The sequence below is a fragment of the Lotus japonicus genome, chromosome 4, assembly GCF_012489685.1.
Source record: "Lotus japonicus ecotype B-129 chromosome 4, LjGifu_v1.2".
Classification (NCBI taxonomy): Eukaryota; Viridiplantae; Streptophyta; class Magnoliopsida; order Fabales; family Fabaceae; genus Lotus; species Lotus japonicus.
This window is the reverse complement of record NC_080044.1, coordinates 66047318-66072967: the sequence shown is the minus strand read 5'-3', so window position 1 is coordinate 66072967 and position 25650 is coordinate 66047318. Positions and strand designations below refer to the sequence as shown.

Below are 25650 nucleotides of genomic sequence, written 5' to 3'. Positions count from 1 at the left end.
GCATAAGAGGTAGCATCACAACATTAGTTTATTTAAGAGATATGGAAGCATCACAGAAACCACCAACAAATACTAAAGCATATATGAAATTAAACAAAACAATCACAAAATAGGGAACAATGAACAAATTAAGAGAAAATTAAAGGCCATGGCTTTTAGGAATTGAATCAACACTACCAAATATAGTGCTCACTAATTAGGTCAATCAAATTCAACAACAAAAAATAACCTTTAGGAAGCGAAGCATAAACATTTATGTCAAACACTTACACAATTATCAACTTACACAATTATCAGCACCACATAAAGCAAGTTGCATACTCGAGTAATTTTCCTCATTTTTCCTCCATTCCAACCGGTTCACAGTAGAGACATGTAGGGGAGGAGATGATTGATGCAATATTAGTAAGGAGCAATTTACGTAAATCTTAGATAATTAAGGCAAATATTTTAAGATTTTAATATTTTATGAAAAAATTTCTCAGATTTAAAATTAAATTTAAAAAATTGGTTTCAAGATTTGTTATGGAAATAAATTTTAGGTGAAGAAAAAGTTTATTTTTAGAGTATTAATTAAATTTTATTTTTTATTTTTATTTAATTTTCGAATATTTATTTAATTAAGGATTTTATGAGTTTTTATTGTGATTTGGTAGTTTTTATTAATTAATTTTTAATGTATTTTTATTGAATTTTTAGTTTTTAAATATTTTAAAATTTTTAAATTTTATGAAAAAAAAATTCAGATATTAATAATCTATTTAAATTATGATGAAATAAATTTAGTAAGAAGTAATCTAGGTAAATCTTAGATAATTAGGACAAATCTTTTAAATCAAATCTAAAATTTAAAAAGGTACTAAATAAAGATAGATAAAAACTACAAAAAGCTAGCAAATCACAATAAAAACTCATAAAATCTTGAATTAATTAAAAATCTGAAAATTCAATAAAAATACCATAAAAATTAATTAATACTCTAAAAATAAATAATAAGATAAATTAAAATAAAATCATGAAATAAACAACCTAAATCCTAATCAAATCTAAAATCTAAAAAGGCACTAAATAAATATAGATAAAAACTATTAAAATATAGCAAATCATAAAAAAACTCATAAAATCTTGAATTAATTAAAAATCCGAAAATTCAATAAAAATAGGCTTAATTGCACTTTTGGTCCCTCAACTATGACCTTCCTGCGAAAATCATCCCTAAACTTCAAAATTAGCAAAACTCGTCCCTCAACTATACACACAGTTGCACTTTTGGTCTTCCGTTAGCATTCCGTCATAAATCTAACAGATTGCTGATGTGGTATTATTTAATAATATTTTAATTGAAAAATATTAATAACCCAGCCACCAAGCTCCTCCCTTTCCCATGGCCGCAAGCTTCACCATCTCATCACTGTCATTTTGGTTCGCCACGCAGATCTGGTTCAGGAGGTGGCGGAGGGTATAACCCAGAGCAGAACCAAGATGGAGAAGATGGGTTAAACCCTGCGTTAAATCATTAATATCTAATCCTCCTCCATGTTCATCTCCAATGAATCAACAACACAAATTATGGAATTTAAACAAGGTCAGAGTAAGGAAGGGAAAACAGTGTTGTACTTGGTCTTTGAGTACATGGATACCAATCTCAAGAAATTCATTCGCACTTTTCGTCAAACTGGACAAAATGTCCCACCCAAAACCGTCAAAAGCTTGATGTGCCAACTTTGTAAGGGCGTTGCTTTCTGCCATGGCCATGGAATCTTGCACAGGGACTTGAAGCCTCACAATCTCTTGATGGATCGAAAAACTAAAATGCTTAAAATAGCCTCCGAAAACCCAGATTTGGTAGGAGGAAGAAGGATTTGTTTGGTGGTGGTTGAGGGTGGTGTCGTGGTGGTTCGATTATGGCAGATCTAGTGGTGGTGGTGGTGAGAGAGAATAAAAACCTAGGAAATCAAAGAGCAGAACAGAGAAGAAGATAAAACAGAGAGCAGACTCTCAATCTGGTGGTGTCACGGTGGTTCTTGATCTGCTCGATCCCTCAGTCCCGGTTCTCGATCTGGTGGTGTCACGGTGGGGACAATCTGGTTGCATCTAGGTTCGGTGAGGGGAGCTCCGATTGAGGTAGTGGCGCCTTGGAAGGGTTTGATGGGTTTGGATGCATTTGAGTTAGGGATTTGAAAGGTTGAAGGAGGAAAGGTGTGACCTTCAAAGCATTTGGGATCAGAATGAAAAAGATGGAGGAGGACTGTGTTGATGGTGAAGACGGTGGAGACTTGATGGTGAACACGGTGGAGACTTGAAGCATAATAATAATAATAATAATAATAATAATAATAATAACCAACTTGTCAAACCCTGCTGTTATTTAATTAAAAAAACTTTTTTTTCAGTTAAAATAAAATTAATTAAGAAAGGCCATGTCATCATTTTCAGTTAGATTTCTGACGGAATGCTAACGGAAGACCAAAAGTGCAACTGTGTGTATAGTTGAGGGACGAGTTTTGCTAATTTTGAAGTTTAGGGACGATTTTTGCAGGAAGGCCATAGTTGGGGGACCAAAAGTGCAATTAAGCCATAAAAATACCATAAAAATTAATTAATACTCTAAAAATAAATCAAAAATAAATTAAGATAAAATCAAGAAATAAACAACCTAAATCCTAATCAAATCTAAAATTTAAAAATTTATTTTTTTTATGCGAATTAACCTGAGAATGACACGTGGAATTTTTTTAATGAGAATTAACGTGAGAATGACACGTCACTAAGAATTAACGTGAGAATGATACGTCACTAAATCAGCCTGATAGAAGTTCTTATTTTCTAATATATATTGATTGATTGATATTGATGTGTATAAGTTATCCTCAGGGGATGAGTTAACTTATGGTGACACAATGATATGGTAGCGGTTTTCTATCTATTATAATACTTAATCTCAAATGCAATTATTTCAATATTTTTTTATATAATTTATAATATGTTTATAAGTTCATTTATAAACATGTAAAAAATTTAATTTAATAGAGTACTACTTTTTAAAAAAAAATTAATTTTAAAAAATACAAATGAAAATTTGATGCATTTGTTAGTGTTTATATTATATCATATTATTATTTTGTCTTATCTCAAACACACGATAAGATATGAGTTTATCATCATCTTATCTTGCCCTTACCTAATTCTCTCATATCTCCACTCTTATCATATATTGACCACAAGTACTAAATAGAGAAACTAAAATTTGTCACATTAAATTCAACATAAATCCACACACACTCCATTAACGTTTTCCAAAATAAAACACACACTCCATTAACAAAAGAAAAAAAAATCGTGTTTTACTTATTTAGGTGTCAACATCAGATTGGCGCCAAGTTGTAGAAACCGTGGGTAATTTCGGTTAAACCGTTTCAACTCGCAGGACTAGCCACCGCCGGATTGGGGTCCACTAAGTCAACGACGGCGCACGCGGCATACGAATCTAGCACATGCCACCGTCTTCTTCTTCATCTTCTGATATCCACCATCACCCAAACCAAACCAAACAAACAAACCTAACATTTAACCCCAAATTCAAATTCCAATTCCAATTTCAATTTCAAAATTCACAGAACCTTCACTCCAATCTGAAACTCAACCATGTTAGAGCAGTTGCTGATTTTCACAAGAGGAGGATTGATCCTATGGAGTTGGGGAAACGCGTTGAAGGGATCACCGATCGACACGTTGATCCGATCCTGTCTTCTCGAGGAGCGATCCGGTGCGGCATCGTACACGCATGACTCCTACTCCCTCAAATGGACCTTCCACAATGATCTCGGCCTCGTCTTCGTCGCCGTCTACCAGCGCATTCTCCACCTCTTGTACGTCGACGACTTGCTCGCCGCCGTCAAGCGCGAATTCTCGCTGATCCACGATCCCAGCAAGAAAACGCTCTACCCAGATTTTGATGAGACTTTCCGGCAGCTCAAGATCGAAGCCGAGGCTCGCGCCGAGGATCTGAAGAAATCGTCGAATGCCGTTACCGCAATTGGCGGCAACAGGAAGCAGCAAGCCGCGAACAAGGCTGGGCACGACGGGAAGAAGGGCGGTGGTGGTGAATTGAAGAATGACGGTGAGGGGAAAAAGGGGCGTAAACTGGAGAATGGTGATTCTGTTGTTGTTGCTAACGATTCTAACATGAGGAAAAGTAGTGTGAATGGTAAAGAGAATGAGAGTTCCAATGTTGGGGCTTTTGATGTAAATAAGCTACAGAAACTTAGGTCAAAAGGTGGGGATGTGAAGAAGAAGAAGATAACAGATAGTGTTGTTTCCAAGGTAGAGCCAAAGAAGGTGGTTAAGAAAAACAGGGTTTGGGATGAGTCAACCCCGGAAACCAAGCTGGATTTTACGGATCAAGTTGGTGGGGGTGATGATGATGGGGATAGGAAAGTTGATTATTTGGCTAAGGAGCAAGGGGAGAGTATGATGGATAAAGAAGAGGTTCTTAGTAGTGATAGTGAGGAGGATGATGATGATGATGTTGATGTTGGGAAGAAGAGCAAGCCTGATGCTAAAAAGAAGGGTTGGTTTTCCTCCATGTTTCAGAGGTATGATTCCTGAACTGGTGAAGTTAGTCTTTATATCTAGAATGTGGTTGCATTGCTTAGATTTATGTTATGTTATGTTATGTAGTTTACCTTATAGTATGGAATTGATGCAGTGGTGCTTGAAGTCCTGTAAAATGATACAAAGCTGTACATTGAGATTGAATGTTCTACTTACTTTGTATGTTACGACTCTGTTGGTTGTTTCATTGTTTCCGTTCCATGAGATACCTTGACAATTGGATTGTTCTTATGAAGATTTGCTGCAGTCTGGTGATCGTAATAAAAATCATGGAATGGAGACTTCCATCCAAATTGGAGGGGAAGAAAAAGTGTCGTACTGGATGGAATGAGATAGAATTATGTCTTATTTCATTCCATCCTATTTTAAACAATCCAACAATGAAACATTTAAGGATTTCATTTATTCCATTCCTTTCTATAAGCCCAAACATAATCTTAAGTCCCCGTTTTCTAAAATCTAGAGATGATGTCTTGTTTCCATTTTCCTTTTGCTGGTATCTGCTGTGGTAAAGCTTAATTGTTGTGTTGTTTAGATGCAAATAACCATACACCTGCTACTTGAACTGCCTAATTCTAGAACTTTACTTTGATAACATAGCTTTCTTCTTTGTTTCATTTTTCATCTTTTCACTGAATTACTAATAAGAACACATCCTTGTACTCAGTATTGCTGGGAAGGCCAATTTGGAGAAGTCAGACTTGGAGCCAGCTTTGAAAGCTCTGAAGGATAGGCTCATGACTAAGAATGTGGTATGTATTTATCCTTAACAGCATCTAAATGGTTATCCATCAGCTACTTTTTGCTCTTATTTAGCTGGCTAACATTGTTTACATTTTGTGTCACTTGCAGGCTGAGGAAATAGCTGAGAAACTATGTGAGTCAGTGGCAGCAAGTCTTGAAGGAAAAAAACTGGCTTCATTTACAAGGATATCTTCAACAGTGCATGTTTGTCTCTACTTTTTGCCCTATTGACATTTGATGCTGGCTTTTTCTGTATATAAAGACTTTTGTATAGGGATCTCATGATTAAAAAAATCAATGCAGGCAGCAATGGAAGAAGCTCTTGTTCGTATTTTAACTCCTAGGCGTTCTATTGACATTTTGAGGGACATTCATGCAGCCAAAGAGCATAGGAAACCATATGTTGTTGTATTTGTTGGAGTTAATGGAGTTGGAAAATCCACTAATCTAGCCAAGGTGAAGGGAAATCATATTGCTTTTCCTATTTATTTAAGATTCCATCTGTTGGGTTGCCTTTTAACTGGAAGGAGGTATTCTATTTTGTGTGACTGTGTAGGTTGCTTACTGGCTTCAACAACACAATGTTAGTGTCATGATGGCTGCTTGTGATACATTTCGATCAGGAGCTGTTGAGCAGCTACGGACACATGCACGAAGACTTCAGGTTCATATTGATTTTACTGCTTAAAGCTTTGCACATAAATTCTTGCTTCACATCATTATCAGTTACTGGAAGCATATATCTTATATTTTCCCTTTTCAGATCCCTATCTTTGAGAAGGGCTATGAAAAGGATCCTGCGCTTGTGGCAAAAGAAGCAATTCAGGAAGCTTCACGCAATGGTTCAGATGTTGTTCTAGTTGATACAGCTGGTCGTATGCAGGTAATTATTGCAGTTATTGCTCTAGTCAAGAGTTTAATGAGTTTATGAGTGTATATATACTTGGTGACTCCTTTTATACAATATTAGTTTTCTAGTCTTAGCTGTTGGGGTAGTGATTCCGTACAATGAACCTTTTATTCAATATAACAGTTTTCTAGTCTTAGCTGTTAGGGTAAATAAATCCATACTGTGAACCTTGCATTTATTTTATGTATACCGGAATAGAGGATCATTTCTCATAGTAGATTGGTTGAATTTATTTGTTTATATTTGAATTTGGAAACTATTGATCTTGCTCGATGCATTTAGTCTGACATGTCACTGCTTGTTTTCAGGATAATGAACCATTGATGAGAGCACTGTCAAAGCTGATCTATCTTAACAATCCTGACCTGGTCTTATTTGTTGGAGAAGCACTGGTTGGTAATGATGCAGTTGATCAGCTTTCAAAGTTCAATCAGGTTCGGTTCTGTATATTTAATATTTTTGTCCAAAACAATTTTCCTTTTTGTTTTTTTGGTTGGATCCACAATCTTGCTTTTGTTTCTGTTTTTCTTATATACAGTTATTGAACCCTTCTGTTTCATTGCAGAAACTAGCCGACCTCTCAACATCTCTCACACCCAGATTGATAGATGGGATCTTGCTCACAAAGTTTGACACCATAGATGATAAGGTACGCAATTGCAAGCTCTAAAATTTCAAGTAAAACTTTGGCTGGGCATTTTGGTTTTCTTGATGAATATTTATGGTCTGCAAATGTTTCCTTTTATCAGGTTGGAGCTGCACTTTCAATGGTTTACATATCTGGAGCTCCAGTCATGTTTGTGGGTTGCGGACAGTCCTACACTGACCTCAAGAAACTCAACGTCAAGTCGATAGTGAAAACCCTCCTTAAATGAGGGAACATAGCATGTTTGGATTAGCTTCTCTTTTCTCATGATCAATTATTGAAGTGAGAAGCTACTCCTGGAAGTTTCTTCTGAGAATTGATTTTGATTTCAGAATCAATTGGAGAAGAATTTCCAAACATGCACATAGTGAAAATCCTTCTTATATTTGTCTTGCTTGCTAGGGGTTTTCACCTGCTACCTCTCATGAATGTTTGTGTGACAATTTGACTTGCTTATCCCTGTTGATCCCATTACTCTGTTGGCCAAACTATGTGACTTTGGGTTTGTCTTTGGAGGCAAATTTGGTTTGTTTATATTGTTTAGGCAAAATTATAATTCTATTTAGTAGTATAAGTTAATAGATATCTGTAAGCATGGTCGACAGTTTTACAAAATGAAAAACACAAGATCTATCATTACCTTTGCAGAGAAATGTTGGCAAATAGAAGTAATATGATATTTTTCTACGGTTAGATATGGAGATATGCGTTTCTCATCTTCATAACAAGATATACCTTCGGTTAACAAACGCTTATAATGGTACTATCAATCAAAGACCCAATAAGAATTGAATGTCCGGTCTCACTTTATTAATAATAATAACATGTGACACACAATTCAAAGTGCGTTCACCCTCAAAAAGTGATTGTTAGGCTTCTCACCACATAAGCAAATTTGTTATAAGTCATGTTTGATTTCAAAATCACTTCCAACAAGAAGTTATGGTATGTCGCTTTTGAACAAATATCCCCAAGTGTTTATGTATCAGTGCAACCAAATAAACACCCAGGCTGTATTTGAATACTCATTGCACATGTTCCATGACTTCCACATGTAGAAGAAAATATCTGCCTTTCCAAACCTTAGAACGTCAATATAAACACGTGCCAAATCCGAAACCTTTACATCAAAATCATTCCGACCGTAAAAAAAAAACATTTGCAATATAAATTAATAATTTATTTTAGGGTTAGTGGCTAGTAAGTCCCTGATTTTGTAACTGAGTTTGATTTTAGTCACTCGACGAAAAAATGACATTTAATGACCGTCATTTTTATAATTATTGGTTGTTTTTTACCGCTGCTAAACTTCACTTTTCCGCTGAATGACTAAACTCAAACTCGCTTATAAAATTAGGGACTAATTTGACCATTAACTCTTTCTTTTATTAATATAGTTCCTTACATTATTGTTCACGTTGGGAATAAAGAGACCAAACTAATAACCCTAAAGAAAATTCCAAACACAATCTGGCATATTTTGTCATGAACATTTACAAAGGCCTTCAAGGGCATTTAAAGGTGAGTCTGCGTAACACTAATCTAATTATCTCCCCCTTCACATAACTAACAAATGTCTTGATTTAGAGAATGTGGGGAACAAACTAAAATATTTCTTAAACCTTAAGGGCCTGTTTGGTGGTGAGTATAGGATATGATAGGATATGATATGTGAGCAGGATAGCAACATGATATGATAAGAGCAGGATAGACTCTTATCATATCCTGTGTTTGAGGTGCACATGATTAGGACAGGATATGATAAGGAAAAATGTTATATTTGAATAAAAGAATACATTAAAAAATTGATCATTCTATTAAATTTAATTTTTTTACATTTTCATGAATGAGTCTATATTTTAAAATAACTAAAATTAATTTAAATTTTATTAATTAGCCTATTTTATTGTTTTGAAGATAGCCTATATTTTAAATAAAATTATGCTACTAACCAATTGATTTTCACTTAGTTGTGACATGTGATAATTAACAATAAAAATTAACTAAATTAAGAATATTATTATTTAAAAAGTAATTTATATTTAAATTATAAATTATTATATAGGTAGATAAATAGTTTTAAATAATAGGAGATGAAAATAGAAAATTAGTCTATTACTATTAAAAAGTAATATTTGTAATCAATTGGTTTTCACTTAGTTGTAACACGTGATAAATAATAAAAATTAACTAAATAAAAAATATTATTATTTCAAAAATACTTTATTTTTAAATTATTATTAATTTTTAAATTATAGGAGATGAAAAATATAAAATTAGTCTATTACTATTAATACATCAATATTTGTAGTCTATTTTACTATTTATGAATAATAATTTTATTTATTTGTATTTTATTTAAATTAATATTTTTATATTTATTAATGAATATTATTTTAAATTATATCACATTAAAATAATTTAATTTGGAGTTAGGATACTGAAAGAAAATATATAACTGGTATCCTATCCTGTTCTATCCTAGCTCCCCCCTCAGGATAACTTTTACACATGATGGACATGATAGGATAGGAGACAGGATAGCGTTATCATATCTTGCTGGTGCAACAAACAACAGATAACAACATTATATGATTACTATCCTGTCCTATCCTATCCTGTCATGTGCACCAAACGGGCCCTAAAAGTTCAAAACAACTACAATAAGTGGAAATCATCAATCCTTAAAGGTCGCCCGAAACGTCAGGTCGCCAAAGACCACCCTTAATGAGATTGACTGCAAAGGGATGTCACCTCAAATTAATCTAACTCAAATCTTCCCCCACATCTACCCGTAATGAAGCCCAACCAGGCGACCATCGATCCAAGTAGCCTATTCCAGTCCATTTATGAAAGTGATTAATGCATTTCGTTAATGATCAACATAAAAACAAAATCTATAATCAGATTAGAGGGGATTTACTAGTAAGTATAAAAATAGACTTGTACAAGTAGTATTTCCCTACATATAAGGGTTAGTTAACCATTTTAAAATTTTCCCTTTAGTCTTAGAACGGCAAAATCAACGTTAATTATTCTTACTGTACATTATTAAAACTAAAAGTAAGCTCAAAAGTTCAATTGTTTTGACCTAGATGTGTCGCCCTCCACTAGCTGCCTCTACTTTGGAACGAAAAAACCCTTCAACCCCTCAAAAAATGAACAGGTATTTAATATAATAAATAAATAAAAGTTCCTTCAGAATAACCAATTAATGTGCCTTTTACATTTTTCTTACATGAATAGATAAAATTTAATATGCTCTTTCATATGAGATCTCATATTATGTAAAAAATTTAAATTACATAATCCTTAAAGATAACGAAAAGGTGAATTTTGGTGTTGGCCAGAACATTGCCAAGTGGCTTTAATACATATACATATACATACATATTGTTACTGAAATTCTATATATTCAGCTAAGTGTTGTGTTGTGTTCAGACAACCATTGCTTTGATTGCTTCTTCTTCTTCTTCTCTAAGACACTCATTGCTATTGAAACAAACAAAACAAGCATATCTCAATGGGTTCTTTAACTAGAGGCTTTTCAATGTTCATGATCATGTTCTCAATGTGGCTGCTGCTACTTTCCTTCTCCCAAGCTCTAGAGTTTGTGGTTGGAGGCAATGACAACTCATGGAAGGTTCCGGTTCGTTCACAAGATTCACTCAGCCAGTGGGCTCAGAGTAACCGATTCAGCATCGGTGATTCACTCAGTAATGATTTCCCACATCATTCTTCATTTTTCTAATTTTCTTTACTCTGTTTTCTTATGTGAAAATATCTTATTTGCTTTTATTTTATCTCATTCTTATGTTATTCTGTTCTTCACATACAAAATATAGCAGAGTTTTTTTTTGGTACATAAAAAAAACACATTCTTTCAACATATTATTTTTAGTGGAATTTAATTTATATGTGCTCATTGTGTAATTACATAGTCATTCAATTATATCTCTGGCATGTATTCTAATTTGAGTAATTGTTGTTTACTAGTGAACACTTAAATTCTTCTCTGAAAGATATAACATATAGACAGGTTAATTAATTTGTCAAAATACCTTTAAAAATTCTTGAATGTGAGAATTGTCAACTATATTAGTCTTCCTTTTGGTCAACTAATGTTCAATGATTTTTGAAGTAATGAAGTACCAACTTTATGATTCTTCACGATTGATATATTCAAAGACTTTTGAAGGTATTTACTTTTTTAGAGATAAAGGTGTCTGACATTGTATCTTTCGATAACGAATATGAGGATTCACTATTTTTTCTACAGATATTATTATTGTCCATTTCTTTAGTTGAAATTCATTTCCATTTCACTAAAATGTTAGTAATATACATTAAATTAAAACTGAGACCCACATAATGTAAACAACTCTACTTGAATATCAACCTAAATAAATTAGAGTTTATAGGAAGTGATTATGTTAGATTGCTATCATTAATTTCTCTTAGAAACATTAAAAAAAAACTCATGTTCTAACTTATAGTCTTGTACCACCTTGGATTAAGTTCTTAATGAAACTCCTTTTCTAATTTCTACTACTATTTGTACTCCGTTCAAATATGAATTGGTTAATGATTGCTTGTGTTTTGCAGTTTTTACATACGACAACGAAACAGAATCGGTGCACGTAGTGAATGAGGAGGACTATTTAAAGTGCAAGGTAGAGGGGGAAGACCATGAGGTATACTTGGAAGGGTATAACAAGGTGGTGTTTAACAGATCAGGATCACATCTCTTTATCAGTGGAAAAGATGATCACTGCAAGATGGGGTTGAAGCTTGCAGTGGTTGTCATGTCTCACAGACACCACACAGAAATATTGTCTAGTAACTCGGATCCGTCATCACTTTCACCATCACCTTCGCCGGCTCCTTCATCTTCATCTTCACCTACACCTTCACCTTCACCTGCAAGTAATGGTGTTGCTAGCATTTCAGGCAGTGGATTCATCATGTGGATGGGAGTTGCATTGGTGATGTTGTTCTTCTTATAGATACATGTTTTCTTCATAATCAATTCTGGCACCATGAGCTACTTACTCCCCAAAAGTTGGTTTTCATTTGAGTCTTTGTTACTATATGCTGTATTTGTGTGGTTACCAGGGAAAGTGCTTTTGTTTTTATTTCGCTTCATTTATGTCTTCTTTTGATGGGAAAGGGGTCTTGATTTTGCCCTTGAACTTGAAATCATATTTGGATTTGGGTGTATTATTTCGCATTAATTAAGTACCTATATCTATATGCATATTTTGTTCTGCACATGCAGACAGATGGATCTAATCCAGACTTTTTTGTAGTCTTCTTTGATTAAGATATATTAATTTTTTCAAGTTCAGCTATATAGAAGGAGGACTTACATGGGAAAAAGTCACGGAAGTTAGTTGGATTGTAGATATACCAAGATCAAATTTAGCTCAGATAGGCAATTTCAGAGAAAACCTAAATCAAGTTCTGATTTCATATAGATAGAAGAATATAGATACATGATTATATACATGGTTGATTCTCTAATTTCATATGTAGACACCAAATTAGTTAAGGCAATGTTGCCAAAAAGATTAAGAAATTAACAAGGGAACAATTAATGAACATGTTCATGTTCACAATTACAGAGAGAACATGAATCATTATCTTCTAAAGCAAACCTTCTTTGCAACAAGTTATATGTTGTGTGCATTCGTCCAACGTAAGCTCTTCATTCTTCAACAAAACACTGAAGCTTAAGGCGATGCCATATTAGATCAAAGAATCTCTAAAAACGGGCTATATCCACACTTCAAAAGTTATGCTGCAAAGTCACACAAGTTGAATACACTGAAAATCCAACTGAGACATAAGGTTTTCAGCACCATTTTTCATTAACATCTTGTTTGAGCACATTTGGATTCATAACTTGCAGCCAAGAGTCAAGGAGTGGTCTTTCTCATTCAAATAGTTCCCTTATCCATACCAAATACATCTCTCTATTCACCATTTTCTCACTTTCTCACCTCGCTCACCATATTTTCTTTTTGTTCAGAAATACTAGCAAACTGCCTACGAAATTGTTTACACGACACTTCCTCCAAACCTACGAGTCCAACCAAAACTGTCTCCTAACTTCACTTTCAATCTATTAGACAAGTTTTATATTAAAATCAATTAACCCCACTAAAAGCAATTGATGTCCTCCCACTCTCCCAGTATCACTCCACCACAAAGACCCTTTTTTAAAAAACCTCCTTACAATATAAAACTATATCAGTGTACCTCAAGCCTAAAATCTTTCCCCATAACCTCCATGTGGTTTACCAAGCAAGGCATTAATAAATTTCTCCAAATATCTAAGGCCTAGCCGTCCCTCTTCTTCTTCCCTACAAACAACATCCCCCAACTAACGCATGTTATCTTCTCATTTTGCTCCTCAACTTCCCCTAGCTCCCCCCTAAAAGTTCTCTTTGAATACAATGCAACTTCAGCTATCACATAGGATGAACTTTATAGAAAAAAGAAAAATAATAGTAAATAAGAGAATATCAATTTGGTCAAAGCACATGTAAAGTCTAAACGTGGAGTACTTAAAAATCCCTTAGTGTGTTTTGATGATAACAATGCACAAGTCCTATAAACAAGTACTTAGCATGGTGTTTTGAAATTTTAGGAATAAATCCCTAAGCACTACGAAGTCTATGGGAATAAGCAACTTCATCCTACCTAAGTAATGAAGATTTAGTCTTACATTGAAGAGCACTTCGTCTCATATTATATGTGAATATTTCATCTAAATGACATTCTGTCTGACTCAATCATGCACATCGTCCAAGGTTTATTTTTCTTACCATATACAACTCAAGACTTAGATAAAGTACAAGTCCTAGATTGATGGTGACCTCTATCATGGGATCTGAAAATAGGCTTTTGTCTTATTCACTTATGTTGGATGAAGAGCTTACTCATCTAGGTCAACTATAGACATTGCACAAAAATGGAAAGTCTCGTACAACACTTTCTAGAATGTTACACTTTGTACCTCCATTTTTGGCAAAGATCAAGCTAGAGCTGCATAGTGAAGATCTCATATATAGTACACAGGCGGCATAAAGCATTTGAAGCTTGAAGACCAAGAAGAGAAGACTTAACCCTAACTCTCCAATAGTCAAATTTTAACACGGAACTACATAAAAGGGTCTTGAAAAAAGTTTAAAGACTAGTTATTAAATTCTATTATTGCACATTATCTAGGAGTTTTTCATTTGCTCAAGTCTTTCACACTTTCATCTGTATTATTCTTTGTGTGTACTTCGAGATTAAACACTTAGGGAGAGCTCAAAGTAGACACTCACCTTACATTTGTAAAGGTCGTTGACCCTACTTGTAAAAAAAGAAATCTTTGAGAATACTTATAAAAAGAAAAAGTCTTGTAGAATGTTTGTTTGAGTTCATGAATAATCTTGGTAGAAGACCAAGAACTGTGCGTATCCCAAACATATAGGGTGGAACCAAGATAAAATCTTTGTTGCCTCTCTCATCTCATTGTTTTTTTTGGCTAAAAAACATTTTTGGCCCCTGATGTTTCAAGTTTGTGCAAATTCTGCCTCTACTCTATTTTTGTCGACGTTTCTACCCCTCATATTTTCAAACAGTGCACCATCTACCCCTCCGTCAGTCAGGCTTTTTCAGGAGAGGTTCCTGAGTGGATTGGAGAAATGAAGAGGAGTATATGAAGTTGATGATGATCAAGGAAATGATATAAATTAAATTTGCTTGATGTATATATCAATTATGTATGTAACTGAACTGGTTAAGTGCATGTTTTGCTGCTTACAGGTGTTGAGTATGAATCTCTCATGCCCCTTTTTCCAATTTCACTTATAATTTTCACGTGGCAGGTCAAAAAAATATTTAAAAAAAAAACTAAATCAGCTCATTCCGTTAGTTTTTTAACGTTTGACTGACGGAGGGGTAGACGGTGTACTGTTTGAAAACATGAGGGATATAAATATCGACAAAAATAGAGTAAGGGCAAAATTTGCACAAACTTAAAACATCAAGGGTCAAAAGTGCTTTTTATTTTTTTATTTTTTGAAAAGTCTCTCATCTGGACCCCCTCAGGGCCTCATCTCATTGTTATTTACTCATTTGTTATATTTCCGCTGCAACCCACATATAGAAGCTTTTATAGAAAAGATTTGAAAGAGAGTTTAAATTATTCGATTCAATTTGCAGAAAAAATTGAACAAAATTGAACGCTCCTTCTTATGTTACTTTTTGTTTTATTTTCAGCGGACTCAACTATTGAAGGAAAGATTTTGTCTGTCCCATTATTCACCATATTTAATAGAAGCTCTCATGTTACCAAAGAAAGGGAAGATATACCGAGTAATGATATATACACACCTCATTTTTTAAACACTTCATTTTCACTTTTTTTTATTTCTATCTCTCTTATCTTATCATCTATCACATCTCATATTTTCTCTCTCTTACTTTTTCTTTTCTTCCTATCTCACACCATTTCACCTCTCTACCTCAAAAGAGAGGTGTGGATAAAACATTACTCAAGATATACCCATAATCGTACAGTGAATAATCGTACAGTGAACTGAGTGAAGTAATGTTGCAAACATGTTACGCACTGCAAACATATCAAGCACTTCACTGTTTACCCACACCTCCTAATCTTGAATCCCGATCGATGTCAACTCAAAATTCCCAAGTAGACACTTAGCCACCGACACACTCTTCACAAATCATACTACATAATAGCTTATAATCTTGCTAGTTTATTCATAGAAATATTTATTTTAGTATAATTTAACTCATCAGCGTATAAGTTTACTAGTCTCTTTAGGAATAAGTTTGTTGGTAGATGCAAAAATCTTATTATGAACCAGACCCTAAAGTAGACAATTTTTTTTCAAAAAAAAAAAAAAGACTATTAGATTAAACTAGACTTTGAGAAATTCTAGATCACTAGAAAAAAAACCTATGACAAACTTAGACATTAAAATTATTAATTATTAAATAGGTTATAGATCAGACTTATTTACTAGTCTATAGCTCAACTCAACGGCTCAACCTATACGCCCACTATGTCAGCTTTATTTCGTGGAGTTATGATATATACACACCTCTTCACTTCTTTTCCACCTCCATTCTATTTATTTCTCTATTCTTTATCAATTAAATCACATATCACATCTTTACTTTATCTCTCATTTCTTCCTATCTCTTTCTTCTTTCACCTCTCCACACCTCAAAAGTGAGGTGTGAAGATATAATTATCCCTATTTTGTGTGTTAAGCAAACTCATTCCATTACAGTAGTACTAATAAATAAATTGATTGGAACCTGTAAATGTAATTGTCTCATCATGTATGTACAGTGACTTATTACTTTTTGATAAAAGAAAAAAAGATAATTGTTTCAATTTTCAACGTTATTTTTGTGATTTATAAGGATCAGGAATCCATCCTCTGCGTTGCGTTGCGTTGCGTTGCGTTGTTTCTCAGTCCGTGTCTGGTCTTAGCTGTTGCGCAAGTTGTCGTGCCGTGCTACTACAAACATGATCATGGACTTCGTGATTACGACACCGTATCTTGGAGACTGAGTTTTCCACCATCAATGACTTCTTCTTCTTCTTCTTCTTCTTCCTCTTCCGGTCTTCTTCTTCTTCACAACATCAACATCACCGCCTCTTTCTCTGCAAGGTCCCTCCCTTCCTTTTCATTTCATTGCTTCATTCAATCTTACTGTAATCGCTGAAATTTTTTCACTTTAACTCCACCGACACTTAACCCTTTTTTGTTTGGGGGAGAAATTTTAGGTGGGTCAATCTTCATGCTTGGTTAATTAGCACAAAACCCTTTATTTTGCTTTTCTTAGTCTAGTAGTTGATTACTGATAACTGGGTATATCGTGTTTTAAGGAAGGGGATATATTTTTTTTTTAGTATTATGTCATGTTGGTGGTGAGAGGGGGAGAGTTGGCAAAAGATGGAATATTTAGAGAATGGTGTTGCCAAACGGAAAGGGCCAGTTCAACTTAGAGTATTATTGGCTTTTGATTTTACAAACAATATCGAGATATTTTAGCAGTTTGGATTCCAAGATGAAAAAGAAGGAAGGTAATATAAGTAAAAAGTGGCAGCTTTAGGTTCATTTTGCGGGTACAATCAATCTATATTTGAAAGTATATATATATATATATATATATTCTATGTTTGGGTTTTAACACATGAAAAAATGTTAGCAGGAGCTTAAGTTTCTATATCTGTTTGATGGGGAAAAAATATTCTAGTAAGTAGTAATCCAAGCACGAAGAATGGGGTATTATTAATATCATTGTTCAGTCAGTGTATTGAACTTTGATCGGTTTGTCTGCAGGTTGTGCATATGTAGTCAACTGTTGATAGATGTTTGACAGCGGTCACAAATCAGAATACATGGGTGGCCAGAGGGAAACTTTTTTGAGGTATCCATTATATTTTCATTGCAAGGTTACAGTAGAGATATGAAGGGGAAGAGAGTAGTGGTAGTAACATTTGTTTTGATGTTCTTAGATCAGATTTTATTAGATAATGGATTTAAGTTATTGCAATTTCTAAAATTCCCTTTCAACTTCGGAATAAATTCAAGTTATTGTGAAGATATCTTGTGTTAATATGGTATGACCTTTTTTCAGAGGAAAGTGATATGTTTCTCTGCCATCTGTTCATTTATTTCTAGGTTGGATGACTTTGATCCTAGACTGTCTGCATCTTCTAATGCTGGAGTTATGAAATCTGGATTTGGTATTGATAAGTTAAGCCATGGTGGTCATGGAAGCAGCCCAACCTCTAGGTCTTTTAAAAGAGGAATGAGAAAGGGATCTGAAGGACTGAAGTCACTTGGTCGGTCACTTGGATTGGGGGTATCTAGGGCGGTGTTCCCGGAAGATCTTAAAGTGTCAGAAAAGAAGATATTTGATCCTCAAGACAAATTCTTGCTCTTATTGAACAAGTTTTTTGTTGTCTCATGCATTTTATCTGTGTCTGTGGATCCACTGTTTTTTTATCTCCCTGTTATCAATGATCGATTACACTGTCTTGGAATAGACCGAAAGTTGGCAACGATAGTTACCACCTTAAGGACAGTCATTGATGCTTTCTATCTTATACACATGGCTCTCCAATTCCGAACTGCTTATATTGCTCCGTCATCTCGTGTCTTTGGGCGGGGTGAGCTTGTGATAGATTCAGGACAGATAGCCAGGCGATACTTGCAGCGGTATTTCATCATTGATTTCCTGTCTGTGGTGCCGATACCTCAGGTTGAAAAGATTGTTGTCATCTTGAACCAATCTCCTCTTGTTTATGCTGCATTTAGAATTTTTTGATCTGTTTGAATTAACCGTATGTACAGCTCTGTTATCTTTCATTTTGGAATGCCATAAACTAATAACTTAGCTGCTATCCACTCATTGTTTCTTTTTGTGTTTGAGTCAAGAGTTAATTTGTGGATTCAACTAGTGGATGCTTGTTGGAAGTTTTTTTGTTTGTGTTTTTTATTGGGGGGAGGGGGGATAAAGGAAGATATCCTGTATATAGCAAAGCCGTGAAGAAATAGGCAAACACTGTCATCAATAAATAAATAAAAACTCTGCAATCCTGTTACAAATCTGATTTCTCTGGTTTGAAATTATTAAAGATGGGGATTCTCCAATAAATCTGTATAATTTTTTTTACGGATGTTTTTAACCTTTCTGATTTGCTACTTCTCTTCTCTTTTTCTTATCAAGTTCTCATGTTTTTAGATCCATTCTATTTGTTTGTAAGATATGCTATGTTCTATGGGATTCAAGTATAAATGTTAGTTTTTGGTGTGGATATGCCAAACACTTATTTTGGCAGAGGGAGCAGAAGTATTCAACCTGTTAATTCCATGTTGACTTCGAGTATATATAATATTTCTACTTCTGATATTCTATGGAAATTAGCAACTGCTTACGGCACATTCATTACAAATCCAAAGCACTTCTTTGTGAATGCTGAGTGGACAGAGTTCAACAGTTATTTGTATTTGTCCAGAGCTGACCTTTTCACAACTGCAACTTTTAGGAGTGTGTTATTATAAGACAACTTTTAATTTAACATTTGTTTGCCCTTTTCCATTCTTATTCTCAGATTGTGGTTTGGAGATTTCTTCAGACGTCAAAAAGTTCAGACGTACTAGCAACAAAGCGGGCCTTGTTTTTCGTTATCTTGCTTCAATATGTTCCTAGATTTCTTCGAATGGTACCATTGACTTCAGAACTTAAGAGAACAGCCGGTGTCTTTGCTGAAACTGCATGGGCAGGTGCAGCATATTATTTGCTGTTGTACATGCTTGCTAGTCATGTAAGTTTTTTTTTTGTTCTGATGTTTAATCTTGGTACTTCCATGTTCTATTTGAGGCTTTGAGCTTTATGGTGCATCAACTTTGCCAATAATTTATTGTGTCATTTCCCATCAATTATTATTTGCAGATAGTTGGTGCTTTTTGGTACTTGTTAGCTATTGAGCGCAATGACTCATGCTGGCAGAAAGCTTGCAGTGAGAATGGGTGCAACCAAAACTTCCTGTATTGTGGCAGTGAGCATGCAGACGGTTATACTGCCTGGCAGAATAGAAGTGAAGCTATTCTTAAGTCAAAGTGCTCTGCAGATGTTGATCCTCCACCTTTTGATTATGGAATTTTTGAACAAGCCCTGTCATCTGGTATAATTTCATCTAAAAAGTTCGTCTCCAAATACTGTTACTGTTTATGGTGGGGGCTCCAAAATTTGAGGTAATTAATTTTGTTTCCTTTGGACATTTTCGTCCTGCATTCTGTATTTCTGTAACAGCAATTAGAAAGATTGGAACATATATGTTCTGTCTGAATTCTGATAAAAGTATGTGCCTTGCAGGATTGATTATATTATTTCGATGTAGTTGCTTGTGAAGATAATGTATTGAATTTAAGCAAATTAGTTAGAAAAAAATGTGGGTCGTAGTTGTATGAGTAATGCACTGGGTAACTTGAACTCTATTAAGGTTGCAGCTCTTGGATGTTCTTTATAGGTTATATTAGTGTTATGTGCCTGTAGTAAAACTTACATAATTGGATCAACATGTTTTACAGCTTGGCAGATTTTTTTATGTGTTCGAAGTGGATTTGAAGTATAGTGGAAAAAAATCTGAATGTGTCTAAACCATTGTGAGAAATTATACGTTGTGGCTTGTAGTGACTAGCAATAGTTGGGCATTATGATACTCAGGGGCGGACCCACATTAGGCTGAGGGGGTTCAGATGAACCCCCTGAAAAAAGAGAAAACTCCACATACCCCCCTGTAATATTATTTTTTTGAACCCCCTGAAAATTTCAATTTGCACCAAAGACCCTTTCTCTCTCACTAACACACACACTTCTTACTCGGGCCCTCATCCTCTTGCTCTCGCTAGGTCAAGCGCACACACACACCAGCCACCACCACGGCACCACGCCGCTCAGCCACCAGTGCACCATCGGCCACCACCACAGCACCACCAGTGGATTACCAGTCCAGTGAGTCCACCACGCACCCTTGATTTTTGGTGAGTACCCATTTGCCATTTTCCCCAAATTTCCCCAAATTTGGAATCCGTTGTTTGATTCTCATAGCACAATTAGTTTCATCAAGCTTTTCTCATGTCATGATCTGTACCTCTATCTGAATTCCTCCCCCTGCTTTGGACATGGTTCATGGACGTTGTTGTGCTGTTTGCTTTGGCTTTGGGGTAGCGCTACAGTAGCATTTCAGCCCAGCCGTGAATTGGGGTTTGTTTCTTTTCCTCTGGTAGCAAGGATCCTGGCTCGTTAATACTCTCCTGCTGTAGCTACAAGTGTCTGCTTTTGCTCCTTGCCCGCAACTGCTATGTTCCTTTTCTTTTTCTTTTTTTTGAGTTTGTAGTAGTTGTAGTTGTCTGTAGTAGCTTTTTTCTCTTTTCTCTACTGTTCTGTGTTTGCTTTTCTATGCAAGGGGCCTCTTGAAATTTATTGGCCTTTTGCTTTGATTGTATCTTTCTCTTTTGTTGAAATAAACTCAGCTTTCTAAAAAAAACTAGTGAATTAGAAGTTTCATCAATTTGTTTGATTTTGATTTGGTGTTAAGATCAGAGGGAAATTGCAATTTCTGTTTTGTGCTTAGTGTTCACTTTCAATGGGAAATTGTTAAATAACTTGTGCTTAGTGTTCACTTTCAATTTCATAATTGGGGCTCTAAAAGCTAAAGTTCTCTCTGAAACTTAGGCTCTCCTACTCTTGATATTGGCCTTGTTTCGCTGCTGATGTACCTCAGAGGATTGCTAGAGACATGATTTTGATAGCAGCTAGTTGGATCAATTCTGATTACAAGGTTATTGGGTTTTGTAGTGACATAGGAAGTTAAAGGCTGGTAGGCTCATAAGTAGGCGTTCCTAAGCCTTGCATTTTCCTGTCTGTTCTTGCCTTTGTCTTTGTACTGTGTCCCTTGGACCTCTCTTTTCTTTTTCTTGTTCATGTTCCTTGTAATTACCACAGGTTGAGGTATCCCTAGTACCTCTATAGTACAAATTTGCTTACCAAAAAAAAAAAACTTTCAATTTCATTTGAAAAATGTGAACCCCCTGACCCCGGGGTCCTGGATCCGCCACTGATGATACTATATCCTCTTTGATTAGTATTGACCACCCTACATTAAACAACACTTTCTGGTCATTACCAGTTAATTATTTAATTTGATGTTAGTCAGATCAGGCTTCCACTGCCTCTCCAAATCATATGTTCAGATAAGATTATGGGGCTGCTCCTTTGGAGCTGAATACTAACTTGTTGCTTTGTTCTGTTAGGCAAGCCCTAATATTAATTTCTAAAGGTAGGTTACTAATCTTATCATTAATTGAATATAAGTAATGGGTCTAATTTGTTTAAGGACATCTATTAGTTTACTTTGGGGGTGGAGTTTGACATCTAGAGTATGTTTTTCTTCCTTTGAATCTTAAAGTTCAATATTTTCAAAGTTTAATATTGCACTGATTGTACCAAATGTAGTTTTATCTCAGAACTCCTTATTAAGGTGATAAGTAATAAGTCACGTCCTACATTTTTGTGCATGCTTCAATATTTGTTCTAAAGGTTGACCTTATTTTGTCTGATAAATTAGCATGGACCAGATTCATGATATGTATGATATTAACATATAATTGATAGCATATATGGTTAGCGTTAGCCACCTTCCTGTTACGAAGGTATGCAGTAGAAAGAGTTGCAAGGTTACTAAGGGAAGTCTACTGGCTGCGGAGGCTGAAAAGTGTGAGAAGAGCAGAGGGTGGTGTAAGCTATTTGCAGTTCTGCACACATGGCTAGGGAGGTGGGGGGTCCTTGGTGTTAGTTAGTGTATGAATTAATGAATGAGAGGAGGAGGGTAAGAGAGGTTTTGGAAGAATTTGAGTAGAAAATGGGGTGGAAGGTTTGCAAGGCACTCAAAGAACCTGTGGCATTGGTAGGTAACCCCCTCCTTTGTTAGTTAGTTACATAGTTAGTAGAATAGTTAGTTCGCTAGTTAGTTAGACTGAGTTAGTGAGTGAGTAGAGGCTATAAATTGGAGGGAGGGGGAATACGTAGGGTATCTGGATTGTAATCAAGGTCATTTGAGGAGAGTGCTGGTCTCTCGAATATCAATAACCATTGTAGTTCCATTGCTATTGCTGAATAATATCAGTTTATGTTCTTCTTCTATATGAATTCCTATAGGAATTTCTATGTTCTGGTTTTATATGATCTGTAATATTTCTTTTTGATGCTGATATCAGTTTAAGATCACTTCAGAGGAAACTTCTGGTTTTGTGAAATATTCCAGTTTCTATCAAATAGAATGTATTTTTTTTGGAGAGTTTGCTTCTTAATAGTTGGGATTTCAGCTAAACTATGTCCTATACATGTTTAAGATTTAGTCTGGATTCCGGAAGAAATAACTTATAGAGTATTCATCTGCCAATTCCTTTTTTTTGACTTTGCTGCAGTACACTTGGTCAGGGGCTTCAAACTAGCACCTACCCTTGGGAGGTTATCTTTTCAATAACACTAGCTATATTTGGCCTCATCCTTTTTGCACTTCTAATTGGCAACATGCAGGTACACTTCAAATTATTGAGCTTAAAACATTGTGAAATTAAGTTTGCTGGAAGTCTTGTTATTCTATTTGTCCAGAACATGTTGCAGTATCCATGGGCTTGTATTCGTTTGGGTCAAATGTGCTGGATACTTGAATAGTTGAAATACCCAATATTGATTTTCATGCTTATCAGCAATATATGATGATTTAAATAGATCGGAGTATTGCAATCATAGTGAGATTAAATGATTTTGAAGTGTTGTAATGGAGCTAGTCTTTTGATAGTAATCTAGTTACTATCTATTTTGTAAGGGTAGCAGTAGGTGGCATATTATCTTATTGGTGAAGATGAATGCTATTATTAATGCTAAATTTTCTTAGTATCTTTTCAGAACTGATAAACTCCATAATAGTATTCATGTCGAGAACCTGTATAGCATGGACCCACTATTATGCTGCTTTTGTCATCTACCAATTTTATTTCTTCCAACTTTTCTTTTCATTTTGGCTCATATCATATATTTCAAGATATTTTAATTTTTGAATCTTATATTATATGATGTTGTATGTTATATAAGTTTTTGTATGCGTTTGTGTGTGCATGTCCAGATTAGGATCCTCTCATGTGCAAATTCTCTCATGTTCCCTCATGTTGAAAGTTTGTGTGTATCTCTCTCTTCATAAACATTTGAAGGGTCCCAACTCCCACCTATACCTATTTAATGCATACATGTGAAGAAAGAAATATACACTAAGTTTCAACATGGGGAACATGAGAGGATCCTGATCCGTGTGTGTCCACAAATGTTTGTCATTGATACTGATGTTTCCATATCTTCCCATGATTACAGACATATCTTCAATCTCTTACCATTAGGCTCGAGGAAATGAGAGTCAAAAGGCGTGACTCGGAACAGTGGATGCATCATCGCTTACTCCCACCAGAGCTTAGAGAGCGTGTGAGACGATATGATCAATATAAGTGGTTGGCAACACGTGGTGTAGATGAAGACTGTTTAGTTCAGAGTCTACCAAAGGATCTTCGAAGAGATATTAAGCGTCATCTGTGTTTGGCTTTAGTGAGGAGGGTACGTTGTAAAGCACTTAATGCGTCTTTGTTTTCTTGTTTGATAGGAGGCCTATATGGATTCAGCTCGAAGCTCAATTTTCCACTTCTCATGTGTATGAGCTATCCATCACATACACAAACATACTCTTAAAAATTAGTGAAACACCAAGGCCCTCTATACTAAAAGGAGATAAGAAGAGGACCTAAAAATTATACATTAAAAGAATTAACATGTGATGACATTATATCAATTCCATATATGTGGTTTACCACTAAATATCACATCAAGTTATGTTTATTTGGTCCTTTTGCACGGTTATAATATTTGGTCCTTTGTCGATTTCACTGATTCTTGACGGTTGCTTTTCTAATTCCTGTGAACACTAATTATAGGTGCCTCTCCATGAGATATTTCAGACTTGATCTCTCTTGTAGGTTAACTTAGCAAATTGGTGTTTGAGCATCTGAATCTATTAATTCATCAATTGCTTTCAATTGATTTGTAGGTTCCGTTGTTTGAGAGCATGGATGAGAGACTGCTTGATGCCATATGTGAGAGACTTAAACCAAGTTTATTTACAGAGCATACTTACATTGTCCGGGAAGGAGATCCTGTTGATGAGATGCTTTTCATCATACGTGGTCGCCTTGAGAGTGTTACCACAGATGGTGGGAGGAGCGGATTCTTCAACCGTGGTTTTCTAAAAGAAGCTGATTTCTGTGGGGAGGAGCTTTTAACTTGGGCCCTGGACCCCAGATCTGGTTCTAATCTCCCAACTTCTACTCGAACAGTAAAGGCATTAACAGAGGTTGAGGCTTTTGCCTTAACTGCAGATGAGTTAAAATTTGTTGCGAGTCAGTTTAGGCGCCTTCACAGTAGACAGGTTCAACACACTTTCCGCTTTTACTCGCAACAATGGAGAACTTGGGCTGCGTGCTTTATCCAAGCTGCATGGCGTCGATATTGTAAAAAGAAAATTCTGAAGCTTCGTCAAAAGGAAGAAGCTGATGAGTCAGAAGGAACTCATGACAATGCTAGTGGCATTTCCTCCAGCCTGGGTGCGACCTTGTTAGCCTCAAAGTTTGCGGCACGCACACTTCGTGGTGTGCATCGCAATCGACTTGCTAAAACGGCAAGGGAGTTAGTAAAACTACAAAAACCCCCCGAGCCTGACTTTACAGCAGATGATGCTGACTAACATTTTCATGTGTAAACTACTCTCTTGAAATGCTTGTTTTCATTGTTTATTATGACTGAACTTGAAGATAGGTTGAAAGAAGTGTATTATACAATTATTCTGGTTGCAGTTTCCAGGATTTCAAGAGTTGTAATGACTCTGCTTCTCTTTCATTGTAAATTATAGTATTGTATTTGTATACTTAGACCAACTGACAGTCATATTAGGCTTGCAACTGATGGCATGTTTTCAATTTTATTATTGAAGTTATTGATTGGAAGAATCGAAGTCGGTCTTATTTGTCGACCAATGTGAGATTTACCAACTTCTTTTTCCTCAAAACAATTCTGACACACAAGATAAGCT

General features: G+C 35.2%; 3 protein-coding genes across 4 annotated transcripts; all 3 read left to right on the top strand.

The window, feature by feature from the left end:
- The first annotated feature begins 3383 nt into the window (after window positions 1-3383).
- LOC130711693 (uncharacterized) lies at window positions 3384-7448 on the top strand. The gene is made up of 9 exons (XM_057561407.1): window positions 3384-4595; window positions 5282-5366; window positions 5467-5562; window positions 5662-5814; window positions 5915-6022; window positions 6122-6241; window positions 6577-6702; window positions 6834-6917; window positions 7018-7448. Exons 1-9 carry the CDS (start codon window positions 3646-3648, stop codon window positions 7141-7143), a joined length of 1848 nt encoding a protein of 615 aa, XP_057417390.1. The 5' UTR covers window positions 3384-3645; the 3' UTR covers window positions 7144-7448.
- A 2875-nt stretch (window positions 7449-10323) lies between these two features.
- On the top strand, window positions 10324-12225 carry LOC130714050 (early nodulin-16-like). The gene is made up of 2 exons (XM_057563905.1): window positions 10324-10630; window positions 11520-12225. Exons 1-2 carry the CDS (start codon window positions 10438-10440, stop codon window positions 11918-11920), a joined length of 594 nt encoding a protein of 197 aa, XP_057419888.1. The 5' UTR covers window positions 10324-10437; the 3' UTR covers window positions 11921-12225.
- A 4152-nt stretch (window positions 12226-16377) lies between these two features.
- Window positions 16378-25567, top strand: LOC130713907 (probable cyclic nucleotide-gated ion channel 5). 2 transcript variants are annotated; one of them, XM_057563736.1, is made up of 8 exons: window positions 16378-16615; window positions 17291-17378; window positions 17633-18215; window positions 19069-19281; window positions 19410-19711; window positions 22946-23057; window positions 23889-24125; window positions 24613-25567. In XM_057563736.1, the coding sequence occupies exons 2-8, from the start codon at window positions 17320-17322 to the stop codon at window positions 25303-25305; spliced, it is 2199 nt and encodes a 732-aa protein (XP_057419719.1). In that variant the 5' UTR covers window positions 16378-16615; window positions 17291-17319; the 3' UTR covers window positions 25306-25567. The 2 variants fall into 2 exon arrangements, with proteins under 2 accessions (XP_057419719.1, XP_057419720.1); XM_057563737.1 differs by lacking the exon at window positions 16378-16615 and adding an exon at window positions 16647-16731.
- Window positions 25568-25650: the final 83 nt, after the last annotated feature.

Excerpts from the sequence above, each read along its gene's own strand:
- LOC130714050 (XM_057563905.1), top strand. The coding sequence starts at position 10,438 with ATGGGTTCTTTAACTAGAGGCTTTTCAATGTTCATGATCATGTTCTCA. Across the intron at positions 10,631-11,519 it reads CAGCATCGGTGATTCACTCA|TTTTTACATACGACAACGAA; the intron begins GTAATGATTTCC and ends TGTGTTTTGCAG.
- LOC130713907 (XM_057563736.1), top strand. The coding sequence starts at position 17,320 with ATGTTTGACAGCGGTCACAAATCAGAATACATGGGTGGCCAGAGGGAA. Across the intron at positions 18,216-19,068 it reads CTGTGGTGCCGATACCTCAG|ATTGTGGTTTGGAGATTTCT; the intron begins GTTGAAAAGATT and ends TCTTATTCTCAG. Across the intron at positions 19,712-22,945 it reads TGGGGGCTCCAAAATTTGAG|TACACTTGGTCAGGGGCTTC; the intron begins GTAATTAATTTT and ends ACTTTGCTGCAG.
- LOC130711693 (XM_057561407.1), top strand. The coding sequence starts at position 3,646 with ATGTTAGAGCAGTTGCTGATTTTCACAAGAGGAGGATTGATCCTATGG. Across the intron at positions 5,367-5,466 it reads GGCTCATGACTAAGAATGTG|GCTGAGGAAATAGCTGAGAA; the intron begins GTATGTATTTAT and ends TGTCACTTGCAG. Across the intron at positions 6,918-7,017 it reads TTGACACCATAGATGATAAG|GTTGGAGCTGCACTTTCAAT; the intron begins GTACGCAATTGC and ends TCCTTTTATCAG.